Source organism: Camelus dromedarius, chromosome 20 (genome assembly GCF_036321535.1).
Source record: "Camelus dromedarius isolate mCamDro1 chromosome 20, mCamDro1.pat, whole genome shotgun sequence".
Lineage (NCBI taxonomy): Eukaryota > Metazoa > Chordata > Mammalia > Artiodactyla > Camelidae > Camelus > Camelus dromedarius.
The window spans coordinates 37,341,432-37,362,340 of record NC_087455.1 but is presented as its reverse complement, the minus strand read 5'-3'; the positions used below and the strand labels follow the sequence as shown (position 1 = coordinate 37,362,340).

The window sequence follows — 20,909 nt, the reverse complement described above, 5'->3', positions numbered from 1 at the left end:
CTGGGTTGTCATAATTTGCTTCCCCTTCAGCATCACTGTGACTTTGGGGCCTAATATTTGTGAAACCTAGGGATACAGAGACTTGTTGAAATATAGAAAAAACGGAGAAGTTGTCTGTTCTAGCTATCAGCCCCAGGGAGGAATTACGCAGTCTCGTTCATCCTGCAGTAATGAGTTAGCCATGCTGTGTTGAGCAAAATGTCTGTGTCTATTCATGTGAAAATGACAATTTCAGAGAGAAAGGATGCGTACAGCCGGAATGCCACAGAGGTGAGATTTTCAGATGGCATTCTGGAACACTCTTTGTATCTGCCCTGGCAAACTGGCTAAATGGGAGCCACTTCAATTCCATGTCTTTTGAAAACACTGAATAGCCAATGACAAGAATAATCATGCCGCTACGCTGAAATTTCCCTCCAGAGGCTCCTCTGTCCTCTTACATAAGCCTTTCTTTCTCACAAACTAGATTCCTGGGAACACAGTTTAATTATATGTGAATTTCTTTTTTATAGCGGAATCTGCAAGTTTGTTCTATTTTCCAAAGTTCTCTTTCCAGAAAGACAATTGATTCCTTCTGGGCTTGGAAATTATTTTTCTCCTTTTGATGCTTGTTGATTTTAGACGTAAGGGAAGGCTTGGATTTCACACAGAGGTGATTATAAACATACCAGGGAATTTAAGCTTGAACATAAAGAAGGGACGCTCTAATCGCTTCCTCCTATGACCACCAAAGGTACTAGAAAGTTGATTTTTTAAAAAAAGTATGCCATAGGAAAATCTAGAGGAAGGTCCAATTAAAGACTGGAGAATAAACATAGAATATTTATTTTTCTGCCTCCCTAAACCCTTCAAAAAATGGCATTTGAACTGTCTAGACAAAAAGGAATCATAAACCCACAAAAATGAGAAGGATAGAAGCTTGGAACTTGAAAGCAAGGTGAACCTAGTGGTAACTGCTTTAGAAGACCTGAGAAAGCTGAAATGTAACCAGGCAGTGTAAGAAGCCAAGATGCAGCCCACAAGACCTCAGAAAGCCTCGAGAATCAGCTTCACCATGTGCGACTGATAGCGGGGATGAACTGGGGCTGACATATGGTTGAAAGCTGCACCCAGGCTGTATAGTGACTGCCACTCCCCAGTCCTTGAGGAAGCCTGGAGGTGTACTCTCCGGCAAAGGTGAAGAGATTGACACTGGCACAGCTAAGAGTCAGACATAACACTAAAAAATGAGGCATTAAGTGGAAGTCTTTACACTGAACAGTGAAATTTGAAACCACCTTAGCGTCCTGTGTTGCCAGAGCTCTGACCGCTGGGCTTATTCCCTCCTGTTGGAACCTGCTTTCCTTCTCTCTCTCTCTCTTTTCCTTTCTTCCTTTTCTCCTTTTCTCCCTTTCTTTCTTTCCTTCTTTCTTTCTTTCTACTGAAGTATAGTCAGTTTACAGTTTGTATCAATTGCTGGTATACAGCACAATTCTTCAGTCATACATGAATATATGTATGTTCATTTTCATATTCTTTTTCACCGTGAGGTACTACAAGATCTTGAATATATTTCCCTGTGCTATACAGTATAAACCTGTTTATCTATTTTATATATAACTGTCAGTATCTGCAAATCTTGAACTCCCAGTTTATCTCTTCCCATCCCTCTCCCCTCCGGCAACCATGAGTCTGTATTCTATGTCTGTGAGTCTGTTTCTGTTTCACATATAAGTTCATTTGTCTTTTTCTTTAGATTCCACATATGAGTGATATCATATGGTATTTTTCTTTCTCTTTCTGGCTTACTTCACTTAGAATGCCATTCTCCAGGGACTTCCATGTTGCTGCAAATGGCATTATGTTATCATTTTTATGGCCGAGTAGTATTCCATTGTATAAATATACCACGGCTTCTTTATCCATTCATCTGTCGGTGGACATTTAGGTTGTTTCCATGTCTTGGCTATTGTAAACAGTGCTGCTATGAACATTAGTGTGCAGGTGTCTTTCTGAATTAGGGTGGAACCTGCTTTTCTGAGGGATCTCATCAGTGCAATATAAAAGACTTAAAAGTACTGAGAGTTGGTGTCCTCCATTGAACAGAGCCTCCAAGCCAGAACCCCCTACAGTGGAGGCTGCAATTTAGCAGTTCCCACCACACATACAGACTCCATACTATGGATGATTAAATTAGTATTAAATTATTTGGGGGAGGTGCTGCATGTAACAGAGTGGGAAAGTGGCTTAATCACATAAGGCCATATTATTGCCTACTAAAGAGCCTGGCGTGGGGCAGCCTAAGGCAAATTATGGCAGTTTCCAGATTTATCATACACTCCCTGTCTTTTTCACATCTTAAGTACATGTCTTTCCTTCTCAAGTTTATGCCTTATGGCCAAAACTATTTGTTGGAATTCCAGCTATCATGCTCATATTCTAACCAGGAAAGAAGTACAGGGAAAGAACAGGCAGCCTTCTAGCTTAATCCCCCCTTTTAAACAACCTTCCTGGAAGTTCCTTACATTTCCACATGTATGTATTTGGCCTGAGCTGTTCATGTAGGGAAGTTGGTAGCTAAAGCCTAAAACTGAAAAAGAAAGAGATAGCATTCATTTATTCCTTTATTGAGGTATAACTGACCTACAACACTATGTTAGTCCCAGATGTACAACATAGTGATTCAGTATTTCTATACATTACAAAATGATCACCACCAAAGTCTAGCTACCATCGGTCAGCATACAAAGTTATTACAATATTATTGACTATGCGCCATGCTGTACATTTCATCCCTGTGACTCACTTACTTTGTAACTGGAAGTTAGTAATTCTTAATCCCCCTCACCCTTGTCACTCATCTACCTTCCCCCTCCCCTCTGGCAAACACTAGTTTGCTCTCTGTAACTATGAGTCTGGTTCTGTTTTGTTACGATTGTTCATTTTATTTTTGCAACTGCACATATAAGTGAAGTCGTATGATCTATCTTTCTTTGTCCAACATACTTCACTTAACATTATACCCTCTAGGTCCATCCATACTGTCACAAATGGCAAGATTTCATTCTTTTTTTGATTGCTGAGGAATATTCCAGTGCTTGTGTATGTGTCTAATATATATATATATATATATATATATATATATATATATATATATATACACACACACACACACACATTATATATATGCATAGATCATACACACACACACACACACACACACACACACGACATCTTTATCCATTCACCTATCAGTGGACACTTAGTTGCTTCCATATCATGGATATTACAAAAAATACTGCAGTGAACACAGAGGTGCATATATCTTTTCAAATTAGTGTTTCTTTTCTTTGGAAAAATACCCAGATGTAGAATGCTGGATCATATGGTAGTTTTATTTTTAAACTTTGTGGAACATTCATAATGCGTTCCATAGTGGCTGTGCTAATTTGCGTTCCCACTAACGGTGTCCAAGGGCTCCCTTTTCTCCACATCATTACCAGTCATTTTTATTTGTTGCCCTTTTGATAACAGCCAGCCTGAAGGGTTGGAGTCTTGTGGTCCTGTGATCTTGATTTGCGTTTCCCTGATGATTAGTGATGTTGAGCTACTTTTCAAATGTCTGCTCGCCTTTGGTATGTCTTCTTTCAAAAAATGTCTGTTCAGGTCCTCCCCCCATTTTTAATTGACTTGTTCGTTTCTCTAATACTGAGGAGTTTGTATGAGTTCTTTGTCTATTTTGGATATTAACCCCTTATCAGTTACATCATTTTCAAATATATTCTCCCATTCAGTAGGCTGCCTTTTCATTTTGTTCAGTTTCCTTCACCGTGCAAAAGCTTTAGTTTGATTCAGTCCCATTTGTTTATTTTTGCTTTTGCTTCCCTGGCTGAAGAGAGAGGTGTGAAAAATACTGCTAAGACTAATGTCAAAGAACATACTGAATACGTTTTCTTCCAGGAGTTTGATGGTTTCAGATCTTGCATTAAGTCTTTTTTTTTTAATTGAAGTATAGTCTTCCATTTTTATTTTATTTTAGTGTATGGTGTTATAGAGTAGTCCAGTTTGATTCTTTTACATGTAGCTGTTCAGTTTTTCCAATATTTGATGAAAAGGCTGTATTTTCCTCATTGTATGTTCTTGCCTCCTTACCCTAGATTAATTAACCATTTAAGAATGTGAGTTAATTTCTAGGATCTCTATTCTGTTCCACTGATCTAGGTGCCAGTACAATATTGTTTTGATTAGCATACCTTTGTAGTATAGTTTGAAATCAGAGAGCATGACACCTTCAGCTTTGTTTTCCTTTCTCAAGATTGTTTAGGTTATTTGGGGTCTTTTGTGTTTCCACACAAATTTTAGAATGAATTGTTCTAGCTCTGTGAAAAAATACCAGTTTTATTTTGATGGAGATTGCACATACACTTGGGTAGTATGGTCATTGCAACAGTATTAATTGTTACAGTCATTGAGCACAGTATATCTTTTCATTTGCGTTGTCTTCAGTTCATCAATGTCGTACAGTTTCCTGATTGCAGGACATTTACCTCCTTGGTTAGATTTATTCCTGTACATTTTATTCTTTTTGATGCAATTGTAAATGGATTTGCTTTCTTAATTTCACTCTCTGATAGCTTGTTACTGTATAGGAATATTGTTAGTGTGTAGATTTGTGTATATTAATTTTTTAATCCTACACATTTTTTATCCTACAGGTACTAAATTTGTTTATTAGTTCTAATAGGTTTTCTGGTGGCATCTTTAGGATTTTCTGTATATACTGTCATGGAATCTGCAGTGAACTTTTTGTTTTTCCTTTGCAATTTGCATTCCTCTTGTTTCTTTTTTGTCTGATTGGTGTAGCTAGGACTTCCGATACTATGCTGACTAAGTAGAGAGGGTAGGCATCCCTGCCTTGCTCCTAGTCTTAGAGGAAGTGCTTTCAGCTTCTCACGACTGAGTATGCTGTTAGCTGTGGGTTGTCACATATGGCCTGTATTTTGTTGAGGAATCTCCCCTCTGTAACAACTTTCTGGTGAGTTTTTATCATAAATGGATGTTAATTTTTGTCAAAAGCCTTCTCTGCATCATCGAGATGATTATGAATTTTCATATGATTTTTATTCTTCAATGTGTTAATGTAGTGTACCATGTAGATTAATTTGCAGATATTGAACCATACTTGCATGCCTGGGATAATTCTCCTTGATCATGGTGTATGATTCTTTCATTGAATTTAGTCTGCTGTCACTTTGTGGAGGATTTTTGCACCTATGTTCATCAGTGATATTGGCTTGTAATTCTTTTTGTGTTGTCTTTGGCTGGTTTTGGAATTGGGGTGATGCTGGCCTCATCAGAATGAGTTCAGAAGCATACCTTCCTCTGCAGATTTTTAGAGTAGTTTGAGAAGGACTGGTATGAACTGTTCTTTGCAGTTTGGTTGACTTCCCCTGTGAAGCCGTGTGGTCCTAGACTTTGGTTATTTGGGAGTTTTTTAAATAACTAATTCAATTTCATTTTTAAAAGAAGTATTTGTATCCTTTAAATGAATGCAAACTTATTTAACAACTGAATCCTTATGTTTTAACAAAGTTTGGTTTTCAAATAGGGTCCCATATTTCCAGGCTTTCCACCATTGGAAAACTTATTTTCATAGCCACTTTTTTTCTTATGAATCTTTTCAGTCTCAGTTTACTTAGCAATTAATGCAATTAGAAAGGAGGAAAGTCGATTTACATCAAATTTGTAGTTTATGTTATCCACCCCAGGAAGTGGTCAATTTAAATTTAACGATGTGGTGGCAGATGGACTGGAATTCTCCAAAGTTGCTTCCCCTAGCCTTGGTTCTTTTCTGTACAGAATCTCCTTTTCAGATACCTTACCCATCCTCCACACTTGAGGTTTCACCTCTGTGTGTTTGGCTCTATTTATTTCTGATTCATATGTTTGTTTCTATAAATTTATCCACTTTTGAGGGTTTTCCAGTTAATTTGCATACAATTGTTTGTAGTAATCTCTTAAAGGTCTTTGTACTTCAGTGACGTCAGTTGTAACTTTCTTCCCATTTCTGATTTTATTGGTTTGGATCCTGTCTTTTTTTCTTCCTAAGTCTAGATTAAAGTTTATCAGTTTTGCTTTTCTTTTCAAAGAACCAGCTCTTACTTTCATTGATCTTTTTTATTTGCTAATGCATGAGAAAACCCCTGCCACTAATACGTGGAATGGAGGTCTCCAAAGTGGTGCTCTGCCTGTGTCCCTGGGAAGAATCACCGTGCCCTTCTGCCTCTGTGAAGCTCTCCAAGATCGGCAAGTGGGCTTGACTCAGGCTTCTTTAAAATTGCTGCTTCTACCGTGGGTCTCGGATTGTGTGAGATTTTGCCTATGCCCTTTAAGAGCAGAGTGTCTGTTGCCTAGAGCCCTCCAGCTCTCCCGCGTGCAAGCCTCAACGGCATTCAAAGCCAGATGTGCCGGGGGCTCGTCTGTGTGGTACAAACCCCCCAGACTGGAGGACTCAGTGTGGTAGCTGGACCCCTCGCTTCCTGGGGGGAACCCTTGCAATTGTGATTTTCCTTGTTTGTCGGTTGGCTCCCCAGGTGTGGATCTTGACTATACTGCATCAGCATTGTCCTGCCTGTCTCATTGTGGTTCCTTTAGTTGTGGGAAATCTTTTCAGGGTGTTCCCGTCAATCGTGGCTCTGTAAATAGCTGTGAGTTTGGTGTCCCTCTGGGAGGAGGTGAGCTCAGGGTTTTCCAACTGCACATCTAGGCCACACCTCCGCAGGAGATAGTAATTTAAGCATGTTCGATACAGCTAGACCCAAATAAACATTTGTTGAAAAGTGTTGTCTTTGTGTAAGGGGAATGTGGGCATGGTATGGTGGAAGGGAGAGCCTGTTTGTAGAAGTAAGTTTATAGAATTACTTGACTTTTTAAATTATATGAATATTTAGCTTTGATGTAAGCAATTAAGTTTGTAAGTGAATAAAAGAAAAAACACCATAGGTGTTCTCAGACATAACAAAATACGAATAAATATTTTTTCCACTAAAGATTTGGACAATAAAAGAAAGAAGCTTTCTTAAATTACAAATTCAGGTATAATTTTTACTCAAACTTTTTTCTTGGTTTTATTTATTTTTAAATTAAATTTATTTTTTAAATTTAGTTTTGTCTTTTAGCTTTTATATATTTTATTGAAGTATAGTCAGTTTAAAATGATGTGTCAATTTCTGGTGTACAGCATAATGCTTTAGTCATACATACACATACATATATTCATTTTCATATTCTTTGTCACCATAAGTTACTACAAGATACTGAATACAGTTCCCTGTGCTATACAGTATGAACTTTTTTTTAATCTATTTTGTGTATATATATCAGTATCTTTTACTCAAACTGTTTAATTGCAAGAGTTAGAAAAGGTCTTCTCCTTGGTTTCCCTTACTGTAATACCGTATCACCATGTTGTCTCTAGACCACGTTGCCAAGCTCTGGTTCTCGTAAGTTTTCTTTTCACTACACTAGGAAATCTTTGTGATTGATCGTTGAAGATCTGTTCCTTCAGGTAAGAGACTGAAACCTTGACATTGAGGTTAAATATTGTCTTTGTTGTTCAAGACGAGGGCCAACCAAGCCAGAAGTCCTGTCAATTCAATGGCCTGGAAAACGAGCAAGTCGCCGAGTCCAGCGACACAACAGCTTCTCTCCCAGCAGCCCTCAGTTTAATGTCTATGGTCCAGGTAATGAAGCTTTGTTATTTTTCAAGTTGGCTTAATTGTATCTTCATATTGACTTATTTAAAAAGGGGGGAAAGACAGCCAAAACAGTAATAATGGAATGCTTTCCTTATACCAAATAAGTCTGTCTGAAACCAAAGCAGTAAAGAATCTAAGATAGTAAGAACTAGGGTGGTGTTCCCAGCCATCAGTTCTGGGAGAATGCAGCAGCCGTGCCCGGGCAGGACACAGATACACGGGGGGGAGCGAGGACAGGGGCCCAGTCACCTAACGTGAGAAAGACTTGAGACCTGTAGAAACCCTCATCATCTCCGGGCAAAGGAGGTGCCCTTCGGTCTGCACCCCAATCCCAGATCCCCAAGCCTGCCTAAGCATCCTCTAGTTCATTTTAGGAAAAGGATTATTGTTTGCTCTCGTGACAGGATTGAAGTCAAAGCAGTGCTTTTGAAGTGTGTAATGTAGTCTATGCTTCTTTAGATTAAGACCTTAATAATAATTATTAGGTTATTACATTTTAACCATGTTATTTATAATAATTACCTTAAAATAAATTTGAAATATGAAAACTTACATTGTTAAATATCAGAGCAAATTTTGTAAAACATGAATACATGTGTCTGTGTATATAAATGCACATATCACTTGAACATGTCATTTTAACACAAATGAATATTTAAACGTCTACCATTTCAGAAAATTAAAATAAAGCTTGTGTTTATCAGACTACTTGAAAGATTTCAAAATGCTTTCTTGAACACTGTCTTATTTTATGCTAACATCTTATAAGATAGATGTCAGTATCTCCATTTTTCCAGAAAGTGAAACAGTTTGTCCAGAGGTAACAGATTATTACTGCAATTTTACTTTGAAACAGACAACCTCAAAATCTCCATGATCACAATTGGAAATACTTGTTTTTTTCCTTTCATGGGTCTATGGTTGATTGTGATTTGGGTGATCTCAGCTGGATGTGACTCCAGCCCGTAGGTGGTATTCAGCTCTATTCCTCATGTAGCTTCTACGATCAGTGAATACTTAGAGCAGTATCATCTTCTGGTGGGTATCAAAAGTACAAACAGCCAGGAAAAATCACACAGCTCATTTACAGCCACTGTAGGAGTGGCCAAGATGGAGGAATAGGAAGACCTTGAGCTCACCTTCTCCTGTGGACACAAAATTATGACTATTTATAGAGCAACTATTGATGAGAAAGACTGGAAGACTAGCAGAAAAAGATCTTTACAACCAAATACATTAAAAAAGGAACCGAGGCAAGGTGGAGAAGTGGCATGCTCAGGATCCATACCCCTAAGAAGGCGGTCCACAGATGAGAGGATAATTACAGTCAGAGCCCCGTGTAGGGATCTATAGCCTGAGTCTTGCACTGGGAAAACAAGCCTCCAGAATGTTTGATTTTGAACGCCAGCAGAAGTTTACTTTTGGGAGAGCCAGATGGCTGTGGGAGATAAGAGACTCCACTCTTAAAGTATGCTCACAAAATTTCACACATTCTGGGATACAGGTAAGAAGTAGTGATTTGAAATGAGGATGGGTCAGACCTACCTGCTGATCTTGGAGAACCAGAGAAGCAGGAAGCAACTGGATCTCACCCTGGGGACATAGACACTGGTGGCCTTTTTGAAGAGCTCATACTACCATGAGGACACTGATGCACTCACTGGCAGGCATCCTTTTGAAGGAAGGGCAGTTTATGAGACTTATGGGACTACATCTAGTGTACTAACATGTGTATTACAGGAGTCCAAGAAGAGAGAAGAGAAGAGAGATAGAAAGGGGCAGAGAATGTATCTGAAGACAGCAGCTGAAAATGTGCTCAGTTTAGGAAAGGAAACAGAAATTCAGGTCCAGGAATGACAGAGAGTCCCAAACTGGATCACCCAAAGAGGACCATGCCAAGATACATTGTAATTAAAATGGCAAAAATTAAAGATAAAGAGAGAATATTGAAGCAGCAAGGGAAAAGCAACAAGTTACGTTCAGGGAAACTCCAGGAGGCTACCAGCTGGTGCTTTAGCAGAAACTGCAGTCCTGGAGGAGCGGCATGATGTATTTAAAGTGTTTAAAGGGGAAAACTTATAACCAAGAATACTCTACCCAGCAAAGCTTTCATTCAGATTGATGAAGGGATCAAAGTTTTACAGAGAAGAAAAAACTAAAAGATAGCATCACCACCAAGCCAGCTTTACTAGAAATATTAAAGGGGCTTTTCTAAGCAGAAAAGAAAAGGCCACAACTAGAAATATGAAAAGTATGAAAGAAAAAAATCTCATTACTGAAGGCAAATTTACAGTAAGGCAGTAAATCAACCATAAATAAAGAAGTTTAAAAGAGAAAAGTAGTAAAATCATCTATATCCATAATGAAGAGTTAAGGGATATAAAAAATGAAAAAAAGTAAAGTATGATGTAAAAAAAATTAAATGTGGAGGTGGGAGTAAAAATTCAGAGTTGTTAAAATTGGGTGTGAACTTAAAAGGTCAAGAACTTAAAAAAATCATGGAGATAGATAGAGATAAAGAGAGAGAGACTGATAAATGTAAAACTCATGCTAACTACAAGCCAAAAATCTGTAATAGATGCACACACACAAAATAGAAAAGAATGCAAGTATATCAGTAAAAGTAAAATCATAAGGGCAGTCATCAAATCACAAGGGAAGGGAGCAAAAAAAAGAAGAATGGAACAAAAGAGAACTAAAAAAACCCAAAGCAAAAGACAAAATGCCCATTAGTACATACCTATTGATAATCTCTTTATATGTCAATAACTAAGTGCCCCAATTAAAAGACATAGAGTGGCTGAATGGATACCAAAACAAGGTCCATATATTTGCTGCCTACAAGAGATTCTCCTCAGATGTAAAGACACAGACAGACTGAAAGTGAGGGGATGGAAAAAGGTGTTCCATGCAAAGGGAAATGGAAAGAAACCTGGGGTGGGGATACTTGTATCAGACTTTAAGTAGACTTTAAAACAAAGACTGTAAAAAGTGACAAACAAAGACATTGTTAAATGATAAAAAGATCAATCCCAGAAGAATTTGTGTCAATCAGACACACACACACACACACACACACACACACACACATATATATAATTCTATCCAAAAGCAGCAGAATACACATTCTTTTCAAGTTCACATGGAACATTCTCCAGGATAGATCACATTCCAGACCACAAAATAAGTCTCAGTAAATTTAGGAAGACTGAAATCATATTAAGCAACTTTCCAGCCACAACACTGTGAGACTAGAAATCAACTATAAGGAAAAAAACTACAAAAAACATATGGAAGCTAAACAACATGCCTATAAACAGTCAGTGAGTCACTGGGAAAATCAAAGAAGAAAGCAAAAATTAACTGCAGACAAATGAAAATGGAAACACAATGATAAAAAAAATCAATGGGATGCAGCAAAACAGCTCTAAGAGGAAATTTATAGCCATACAAGCTTACCTGAGGGAATAAGGAAAATCTGAAATAAATAACCTAACCTTACACTTTAAGGAACTGGAAAAAGAAGAAAAATCAAACCCAAAGTCAGTAGAAGGAAAGAAATCATAGATATCATGAAATTGATGAAGTGATTGATGGAAATAAATGAAACAGACTTAAAAAACAGTAGAAAAAAAGATCAGTGAAAATAAGAGTTGGTTTTTGAATTGATAAATAACACTGATAAACCTTCAGAAAAATTTATCAAGGAAATAAGAGAGACCAAATCACTAAAATCAGAAATGAAAGAGAAGTTATAACTATCATCAGAGAAATACTAAGGACCATAAGAGATTACCATGAACAGTTTTACACCAACAATATGGACAATGTAGAAAAATGAACATAGTCCTAGAAATATACAGTCTCCCAAGACTGAAGTGGAAGAAACAGATAATATGAACAGACCAAATACCAGAAAAGAAATTGAGAACAGTGTTTCATTGTTTCAACCTCCAACAAACAAAAGTCCAGGACAAGTTATCCTTACAGGTGAATTCTACCAAATATTTAGAGAATAGTTAACATCTATCATTCTCAAACTATTCTAAAATATTTCACAGGAAGGAACACTTCCAAACTCATTCTGTGTGGCCAGCATCACTCTGATGCCAAAAGCTGAAAAAATATCACCCAGAAACAAGAAAATTTCAGGTTAATATCACTGATAAACAGAAATGCAAATATCTTCAATAAAATGTTAGCAAACAAATTTAGCAATACACCATGATCTAGTAAGATTTATCCCAGGGATGCAAGGGTGGTTCTGTAGCTGCAAACCAATCTGTGTGATGCACTACATTAACAAACTGAAGAATAAAAATCATACCATCACTTCAATAGATGCAGAAAAGGCTTTTGACAAAATTCAACATCCATTTATGATAAAAAAAAAAAACTCTACCGAAAGTGGATAGAGAGAGGACATTACTTAATAAAATAAAGGCCATATGTGACAACCCACAGCTAACAACATATTCAGTGATGAGAAACTGAAAGCATTTCCTCCAAGATGAGGAGCAAGACAAGGTTGCCCAACCCCACCACTTATATTCAATATAGTATTGGAAGTCCGAGCCACAGCATTCAGCCAAAAAGAAAAAAAAGGGGGGGGGGAATTAAAGGAATCCAAATTAGAAAAGAAGAAGTAAAACCATCACTATTTGAAGAAGACATAATACTATACATAGGAAATCCTAAGGATGCCACCAAAAAGCTACTGGAATTCATCAATGAATTCAGTAAAGTTCCAGGATACACATTTTTTCTTGTAATAACCTTTACTGAAAAAGAATATGAAAACAAATATATATGTATATATATATATGCATGACTGGGACATTATGCTGTGCACCAGCAATTGACACATTGTAACTGACTATACCTCAGTTCAAAAAAAAAAAAAAAGTACAATTCTATTATTCTGAGCCAGAGCCAGAAATAACTGATCTAATTAATGTATAACCAAAGAAGCTGAGTCTGAAATATGAAGAGTTTGGTGCAAGGTCATGCAGCCAGCAAGAGGCAGAGTTGACAATATCTCTTAAGATCTCATCACAGCCTTCTGTATCTTCTAGGATACAAAATTAATATGCAGAAATCTGTTGCATTTCTATGCACTTAACAATGTAGTATCAGAAAGAGAAATTATGAAAACAACCCCATTAAAATTCCATCAAAAAGAATACAATACTTATGAATAAATCTAACTAAAGGAGTAAAAGACTTGTATTTGGAAAACTGATGAAAGAAACTGAAGATGACACAAACAGATGGAAAGCTATAGGATGTTCATGGATTGGAAGACTTAGTATTGTCAAGATGACCATACTACCCTAAGCAATCTACAAACTCAATGAAATGCCTTCAAAATATCAATGGCATTTTTTCACAGAGCTAGAACAAATACTTCTAAAATGGCAAGGAAACACATAGGGCCCCAGATAACCAAAACAATCTTAAGAAAGAAGAACGAAGCTAGAGGTATCTGGCTCTCTGATTTAAAAGTATACTACAAAGCGGCAGTGATGAAAGCAGTACCACACCCATAGACCAGTGGAACAGAAAAGAGAGCCCCAAAATGAACCCACACTTCTATGGGCAAATAGTCTTGTCTATGACAAAATAGGCAAGAATATTCAGTGTGGAAAAGACAGCTTATTCAATAAATGGTGTAGGGAAAACTGAACAGTTACATGCAAAAGTATCCAGCTGGACTACTCTCTCACACCATGCACAACAACAAATTTAAAGTGGGTTAATGACTTAAATGTAAGACTTGAAACTATAAAACTTCTAGAAGAAAGCAAGGCGGTGTGTTCTTTGACGTCAGTCTTGGTAATACATATTTTTGGATATCTCTCCTCAGGGAGGGGGAAAAAGGAGATATAAACAAATGGGACTACATCAAACTAAAAATCTTTTGCACTGTGAAGAAAGCTATCAACAAAATGAAAAGTTCATCCACTGAATGGGAGAAAATGTTTGCCAATGATGTATGTGGTAACTGGTTAATATGCCAAATATACAAAGAGCACATACAACTCAACATCAGAAAACAACAAGCAGATTGAAAAATAGGCAGAAGTCCTGAATAAACATTTTTCCAAAGAAGACCTACAGATGGTCAACAGGCACGTGAAAAGATGCTCAACATCACTAATCATCAGGGAAATGTAAATCAAAACTACAGTGAGATGTCACTTCACACCTTTCACAATAGTTATCCTCAAAACACCACAAATGATAAATGGTGGTGAGGATATGGAGAAAAAAGGAACCCTAGCACACCATTGGTGGGAGTGTAAATTGGTGTAGCCACTATGGAAAACAGTATAGAGTTTCCTCAAAAAACTAAAAATGGGAGTGCCATATGATCCAGCAATTTCACTCCTGAGTGTATATCCAAAGAAAATGAAAACACTAATTCAAAAAGATACATGCACTCTACTATTCATAGGAGTATTATTTTACAATAGCCAGGATACAAAAGCAACCTTAAGTGTCCATCAACAGATGAATCAATGGAAGAAGAGGCTATATATATATATTTATATTTACAGTGGAATGTTACTCGGCCATAAAAAAGAATGAAAATTTGCCATTTGCAAAATGATGGACCTGGAGGGTATTATGCTTAGTGAAATAAGTCAGACATAGAAAGATAAGTACTATATATTATAATTTATATGTGGAATATAAAAATAAAACAAATGAATGAATATAACAAAACTGAAACAGACTTACAGATACAGAGAACAAAGTGGTTACCACTGAGGAGAGTGAGGAGGGGAAGGACAAGACAAGACTTGGGGTTTAAGAGATACAAACTGCTAGGTATAAAACATATAAGCTACAGGGATATATTGTACGGCAGAGGGAATATAACCAATATTTTATAATAATTTTAAATGGATTATAGTCTATAAAACATTGACTCATGTTGTACACATGAAACCAATGTAATATTGTAGATCAATAATAGTTCTGTTTTTAAAAAGGTACAAACTTCTCATTTGGTAAATAAGCACTAAGGATGTAAAGTACAACATGATAAGTATAATTAACACTGTATATCTTATTACATTAAATTTGTTAAGAGAATAAATCGTGAGTTGCCTTTACATGGAAAAATTTTCTATTTAATTTTGTATCTATATGAGCTGATATTGTTTACTAAACTTTATTTTGCTAATCATTTCATAATTATGTAAGTCAGATCATTATGCTGTATATCTTCAACTTATACAGTGCTGTCTGTCAATTATATTTCAATAAAACAGGAAGGAAAAAAACACAGTTTGCATCTTGTCTAGTAAGTCTCCACTGGCCGAACTGTCACGTGCCAAATTCAGGAACAGTGGGGAAGGGGATGCACTCCACCCATTGGGGTAAGAGGTACCGCAAAGTCACGGGGCAAAGGGTACATACGTGTAAGTCTGTAACAGGAAGAAAGTGAAGACGTTACAACAGTAACACAATCTATCTTTTGTGACTAGAAAATGGCAATATGAGGCTCGTGTGTCAAAACATAGATTGTTCCTTCCATTCTAGCCATTTAAAAGGAAAGTATTAAGCCCAAAATACCTTTCTGTGGGACTTTGGCGTGACAGCCCCCTTGAATTCTCCTAGAAACAACCTAGAGTGGAAAGCTGTTAACTGACTTGCAGATTAAAATATAAACAAACTTCGTTTATATATTTATAATATTTCCTATTGTAAAAGCATCCTTATTTATGTAGCCGCTTCTTTTGTGGCAATACTGCTGCTGCTTTTTGCGTCATGATTTATTTTGAAGCTTTGAGAGGAGCTTCACCCAAAACAGCAGGTAAGAGAAGTGAATGTTAATGTAAAGTAATACCCCTTTATTATAACTGAGGCCTTATCTTCCTAACGTTCAGCGCTAACACAGGCTTTATAGTCTTGAATTCAATCACATTCTCCTATCAAGAAATATCAAATAATGTTACTTCAGCAGATGTTCGTGAAAATGCATTAGAGCAAGCTGCAGGGGGACACACAAGGACGCCAGGTGCTTGTGCGGGGGCTCAGGCCACAGCTCTCTTCCCCTTTGCATAATAACGTTTATAACAGCAGCAGCAGTAGCCGCAGGACTTACATAATGTCCAGCCTGGTGCCGGATACAGATACGTGTGTGTAGACGCAGACATAGTACATGCAGGTGTGTGTATACGTGTGTATATAATCCTCACAATGACTCGGGGAGTCTGGTGGTATTGTTATTCCCATTCTAAAAATATGAAAAGTGAAGTCAAAGGAGTCAAACAGTTTGGCCAACATCAGCAGACTCCCGTCTGTACTCTGAACTGCTGTGCCGCGGCCGGAGGGCCCACTCGGGTTAACCCCTAGGGAAGGAGGTACCGGCTACCTTGCCCTTACATTTCTGTTTGATTAACAGTTTATCCCTTGCTGTGGTCCGGGCTCTGATTTCCCTGGCTCCTGCTACTGCCCCAGAAGTTAAGTTTAGAACTGTTGATTAGTACTTTCCTTTTTCCAAAAGAAAAATCAGCCACATCATGGGGTGGTAAAAATGGCCCAGCAGGATCTGTTCCTTTGACTATCAGAGGCCAATACAGGCAACAACAATAATTTTAGGAAAAACCAGACTTATGAAGATGAACACACTGGGATGCCTAGATCTATGGAAATCAGTAACTTACAAAGAGCTCGTGTCGGGGGGTGGGAAATATATATATACACACACATATATATTAGACGTGTTGATGTCAATGACACTGTGTTCTTCCTCCAGGTTAACAGGAAAGCTCTGAGATATCAGAGCATTCTGCTCTGTCCAGGGTTTAACATATTGCCTCATGATTTTCCCCTCAAGGCTTACTGGAAGAAGATAACCAGTGGATGACCCAGATAAATAGACTCCAGAAATTAATTGACAGACTGGAAAAGAAGGTGAGTGCTTCCTTTTCCTTCTTCTCTCTCTCACTTTCCAATAGATTATGACTCATTATTTTTATTGCCCCAACATCCATGGCTGACAATGGATAGAATATCAGCCAGGATCCCAATGAGGCCACAAATGACTGCTTGGTAGTTATTTGGGATTCTTGTTAAAGCGAATGTAGAAGCTCCTGTTAACTCTCCTTCTCCCCACAGCCACCCCCAGTTATAGTTACAGTTGGATGTAGAGTTTAAAGTTAAATAATTGTGTTGCATTCCTGACTCTAAGGTTATCACTCGTTTAAGGTAGCAGTGTGCTTGAATGATGCAAATGGCAGCTCTTAGGGATGACCTGGTTGATGTCTTGGAAATATTTCAAAGTGATTCAGGGAGATGGCTGTGTGGTACATTAAAAGATGAGATTGCACGCTCAACTTCTAAAAGTTAGCATCTTTTTAAAACAATTTAATCTAATTTATTTTATTTTTAACACCTTTATTGTGGTATGATTCCTGGACAGTAAACTACACATATTCCAGATGTACAATTTGATGAATTTTGATAGATGTCTACACCCATGAAACCACCACCACCATCAAGATGCCTAACATTTCCATCACTTCCCAAGAGGTGCACATTTCAAATTCCCAGTTTATCCCTTCCCACCCCCCTTTTCCCGCTGGTAACCGTGAGTTTGTTTTCTATGTCCGTGAGTCTGTTTCTGTTTTGTAGATAAGTTCATTTGTGTCCTTTTTTTAGATTCCACAAATAAGCAATATCATATGGTATTTTTCTTTCTCTTTCTGGCTTCCTTCACTTAGAAGTTAGCGCCTTAACTGATGGTTTCTGGCATTGAAGCTACCAGGTTAATCAAGCAAGTTAGGAGATGATAAAGAGTTCTTTAGAGCTATATCTTGCGTTCTCAGCTATTGTGTTTTTATTGAATAATTTAATTAGTACACAGTAGTCCTGATATTATAGTTATATTCCTCTTAAACAGCTTTCATGAAGAGGCTGCTTTATCATTCAGTAAGAATATGTTTTCTGTGCATGCCAGGCACTAAAGAAGGAACATTTATATTTGAGACAGAGTTACTGACTTTGAACAACCCAGAATTTATTTGTAAAAATATTCTATATTCACAAAAATGAGTCAGCAGATTTTTAAAAAATATGAGCAGCACAGAGCCAGGCTCATTGTTCAAGCTCAGTGACCGCTTGGTGAGTGACTAAGACGTGCCAGAGGGATGGAGCACATGCCGGAATCTGCAGATGCTAACCTGAGGGGGTGATCACTGCAAGGCTGAGTGCTTGGGAAGGACCTCGTATGGCAGGAAGGGCTTAAGTGGGCCTTTGAAAATGATGACAATTAGGAATTTTGAGTGCAAACAACAGAAATTATTTCTTTAGTAAAAAAAAAGAAATCGTTAAAAGAAAATGGGTTCACAGAATCAACAGTCCAGAGATCCAGACTCAGGAAAATCAAGACAAGATAACTCCAGGGACGAAGGTAAGCGAGAAATACTCATTAGTCCCTCAGGTTGTCTCCACTGGAACAGATGAGTTCCAGCAATTTCTATTCTGTGGACATTCTGCTCAAGATTTCACTTTCCAGGAGGGAGAGTCTGGTTGGTCTTGTTATGGTCACACATTGGTCTCTTGGACATAGAAGGAGAGAAGACCTTGATTAATAGTCCCAGAGCACTGTACTGAAAGGAGGTGAGATAATTCACTGAAGGAAATTGTATTGGCATTAGAATTGGAATGAATACTAGTCGCTTAACAAACTAATGAGTAAATATTTGCTGTGGAGAAGTAAAATTTTAGGAAACCGAGCAGCTGGAGAGGGCGTGCAGGAAGGTGATGGCATGAGGAAAGGTTAAGTGGCCTGGCCTGGTTAGAGGCTTTCATTGAGGGACGTAGTGACAAATAAGGTTGTATGGATGGATGTGGTCATGTCATGGATGGCCTTCAATAATAGACTGAGGAATTTGGACTTGATCTTGGAGACAACAAGAGGCATTTACTGTTTTTCAAGAGATAAGTGACATAATAAAAAAAAAAATCCTTTAGAGAGAAAAATGGACAGCAAGAATACGAAAGGGATTCAAACAGAAGAGGCAAAGTCAGAGCCACCAAAGCCAGCTCCAGTAACGACATTGAAGGTCAGGCTGTAGACCTGAGCCCACTGGGGTCAGGTGTAGCAAGAGATGGGCCTGGACGAAGTGACTGAAAAGAAAATGGCAGATTTGGAAGACTTGAAGTGAAATTAACAGGACCATTGAATGGGTGTGATGGGCAAAGGACAGGGTGGTCTCCAATAGGAGTCCGAGGATTTGAGCTGAAGTTCGGAGACAACGATAATTAACAGAAAAGGGAGAGACAGTGAGAGATAATTCGGGAGGTGAGATGAAGAGGTGAACTGCTTTATTAAATGTATTAATTTCAAATTGGGGTTGGGTATAGCTCAGTGGTAGAGTATGTGATCAGCATGCCCAAGGTCCTGGGTTCAATCCCCAGTACCTCTGTTAAAAATAAAAAATAAATAAATAAACCTAATTACTAACCCGCCAAATATACATATACATATACATATATATATATATATATATATATATATATATACACACACACACACACACACATATATAAAATAGGACATCTAGGTAGAAATACCCAGTCAGATTAATTTGCAAGAAGTGAGGCCACAATAGATTAAGGTCTTAAGAGCCAAACACACAGAGTGAAACCTCAAGTGCAGAGGATGGGTAAGGTATCTGAAAAGGAGATTCCGTACAGAAAAGAATCAAGTCTAGGGGAAGCAACTTTGGAGAATTCCAGTCTGTCTGCCACCACGTCGTTAAATTTAAATTGACGACTTCCTGGGGCGGATAACATAAACTACAAATTTGATGTAAATCGACTTTCCTCCTTTCTAATTGCATTAATTGCTAAGTAAACTGAGACTGAAAAGATTCATAAGAAAAAAAGTGGCTATGAAAATAAGTTTTCCAATGGTGGAAAGCCTGGAAATATGGGACCCTATTTGAAAACCAAACTTCGTTAAAACATAAAGATTCGGTTGTAAATAAGTTTGCATTCATTTAAAGGATACAAATACTTCTTTTAAAAATGGTTTTGAAGTTCTTTCTTTGGTGTCATAAATTTACATCATTATTTTTAAAGGAATAGCTCAAAGTCAGGTCATGTCTTTTATTTTTTATTCCCCCAACTTTAAATCAAAGTATTTTGACATCTCTTTCTTTCCTCGGCTTTTGTCTCCCTTCCTTCCTCTGAAAGGGTTTCATTATGAGATCAGCATCTGAGAGATGTGCTGAGAGTACAAGGTGATGGTCTTCAGCGTGGGGCACCAGCTGTGTGGGGCTCAGCACGATCTGCCTTAATGAATGGAGAAACAGTGCAAGTTGGGTTTTTTTCTGCAGCGTGTTCTGTACTGTGCTGAATTGGGTTTTTAGAGGAAAATCTACCCAATTGCCAAACAGTAGCTACGTGCATGGTATTTCACTCCTGGCTATCTTGTCTCCTGCAGTTGTTAGCACTAAGTTTGATCTCCACATTAAAAATGAGTGTATTTACAGTGGAACACATATGATCTTTTCTCTCCACTAAGGATTTCTGATAAATCTTTTCTGTACTGTAAACCAAGCCCAAAACCATTTATGTGGAGGAAAAAAAAAAACACTTGAAATTTCTGCAAGTTCCTTCAGCATTCCTTTTTTCCACTTTAGCCTCTGTTAGTACTATGGGCTTGAGATTATATCTTAGGCTTCACTTGAACACTGCAGAAAACACCTTTACTGTTAAACAAAACCACAAAACCTCGTTAATCTTCATAAGTGCATCATCAGATCACAGGACATCCACGTTTAAAGGGGTGTAATTAAGGATATCCTACTCATACAGCTTGTAAGTTCTTCTTGTCTTAGATTAAAGAAGGTAGAACTGAAAAATGTGCCTGAGTTATTGTTAGGGAAAGAGCAATCAAAAGAGATCACTATTGTTACACTTTCTATATACAGAATACTTTTAAAGATTCAGTCCACATCTATATGCATTATATAAGTTTGTCTTCACAGAAGAGCTGATTTAAATGGGGATTGATTCAGCCATTCATTCATTCAACTAACATTTATTTAGTATCTACTTTATGCCGGGTACTATTCTGGCAGTGAGAATAAAGCAGTGATCAAAACAGGTAAGGTTCTTGGTCTCCGGAGAGATAGACAAAGCCCAAGT

General features: G+C 37.6%; 1 protein-coding gene across 1 annotated transcript in view; it reads left to right on the top strand.

Annotated features, from left to right (window-relative positions):
• The window catches only part of NECAB1 (N-terminal EF-hand calcium binding protein 1), a 233,463-nt gene that overhangs the window by 174,627 nt on the left and 37,927 nt on the right, over positions 1–20,909 (top strand). The window contains exons 7-8 of the mRNA XM_031439294.2: positions 7,600–7,721; positions 16,588–16,664. Coding sequence (XP_031295154.2) covers positions 7,600–7,721; positions 16,588–16,664 — 199 coding nt within the window. The remainder of the gene's footprint in view (positions 1–7,599; positions 7,722–16,587; positions 16,665–20,909) is intronic.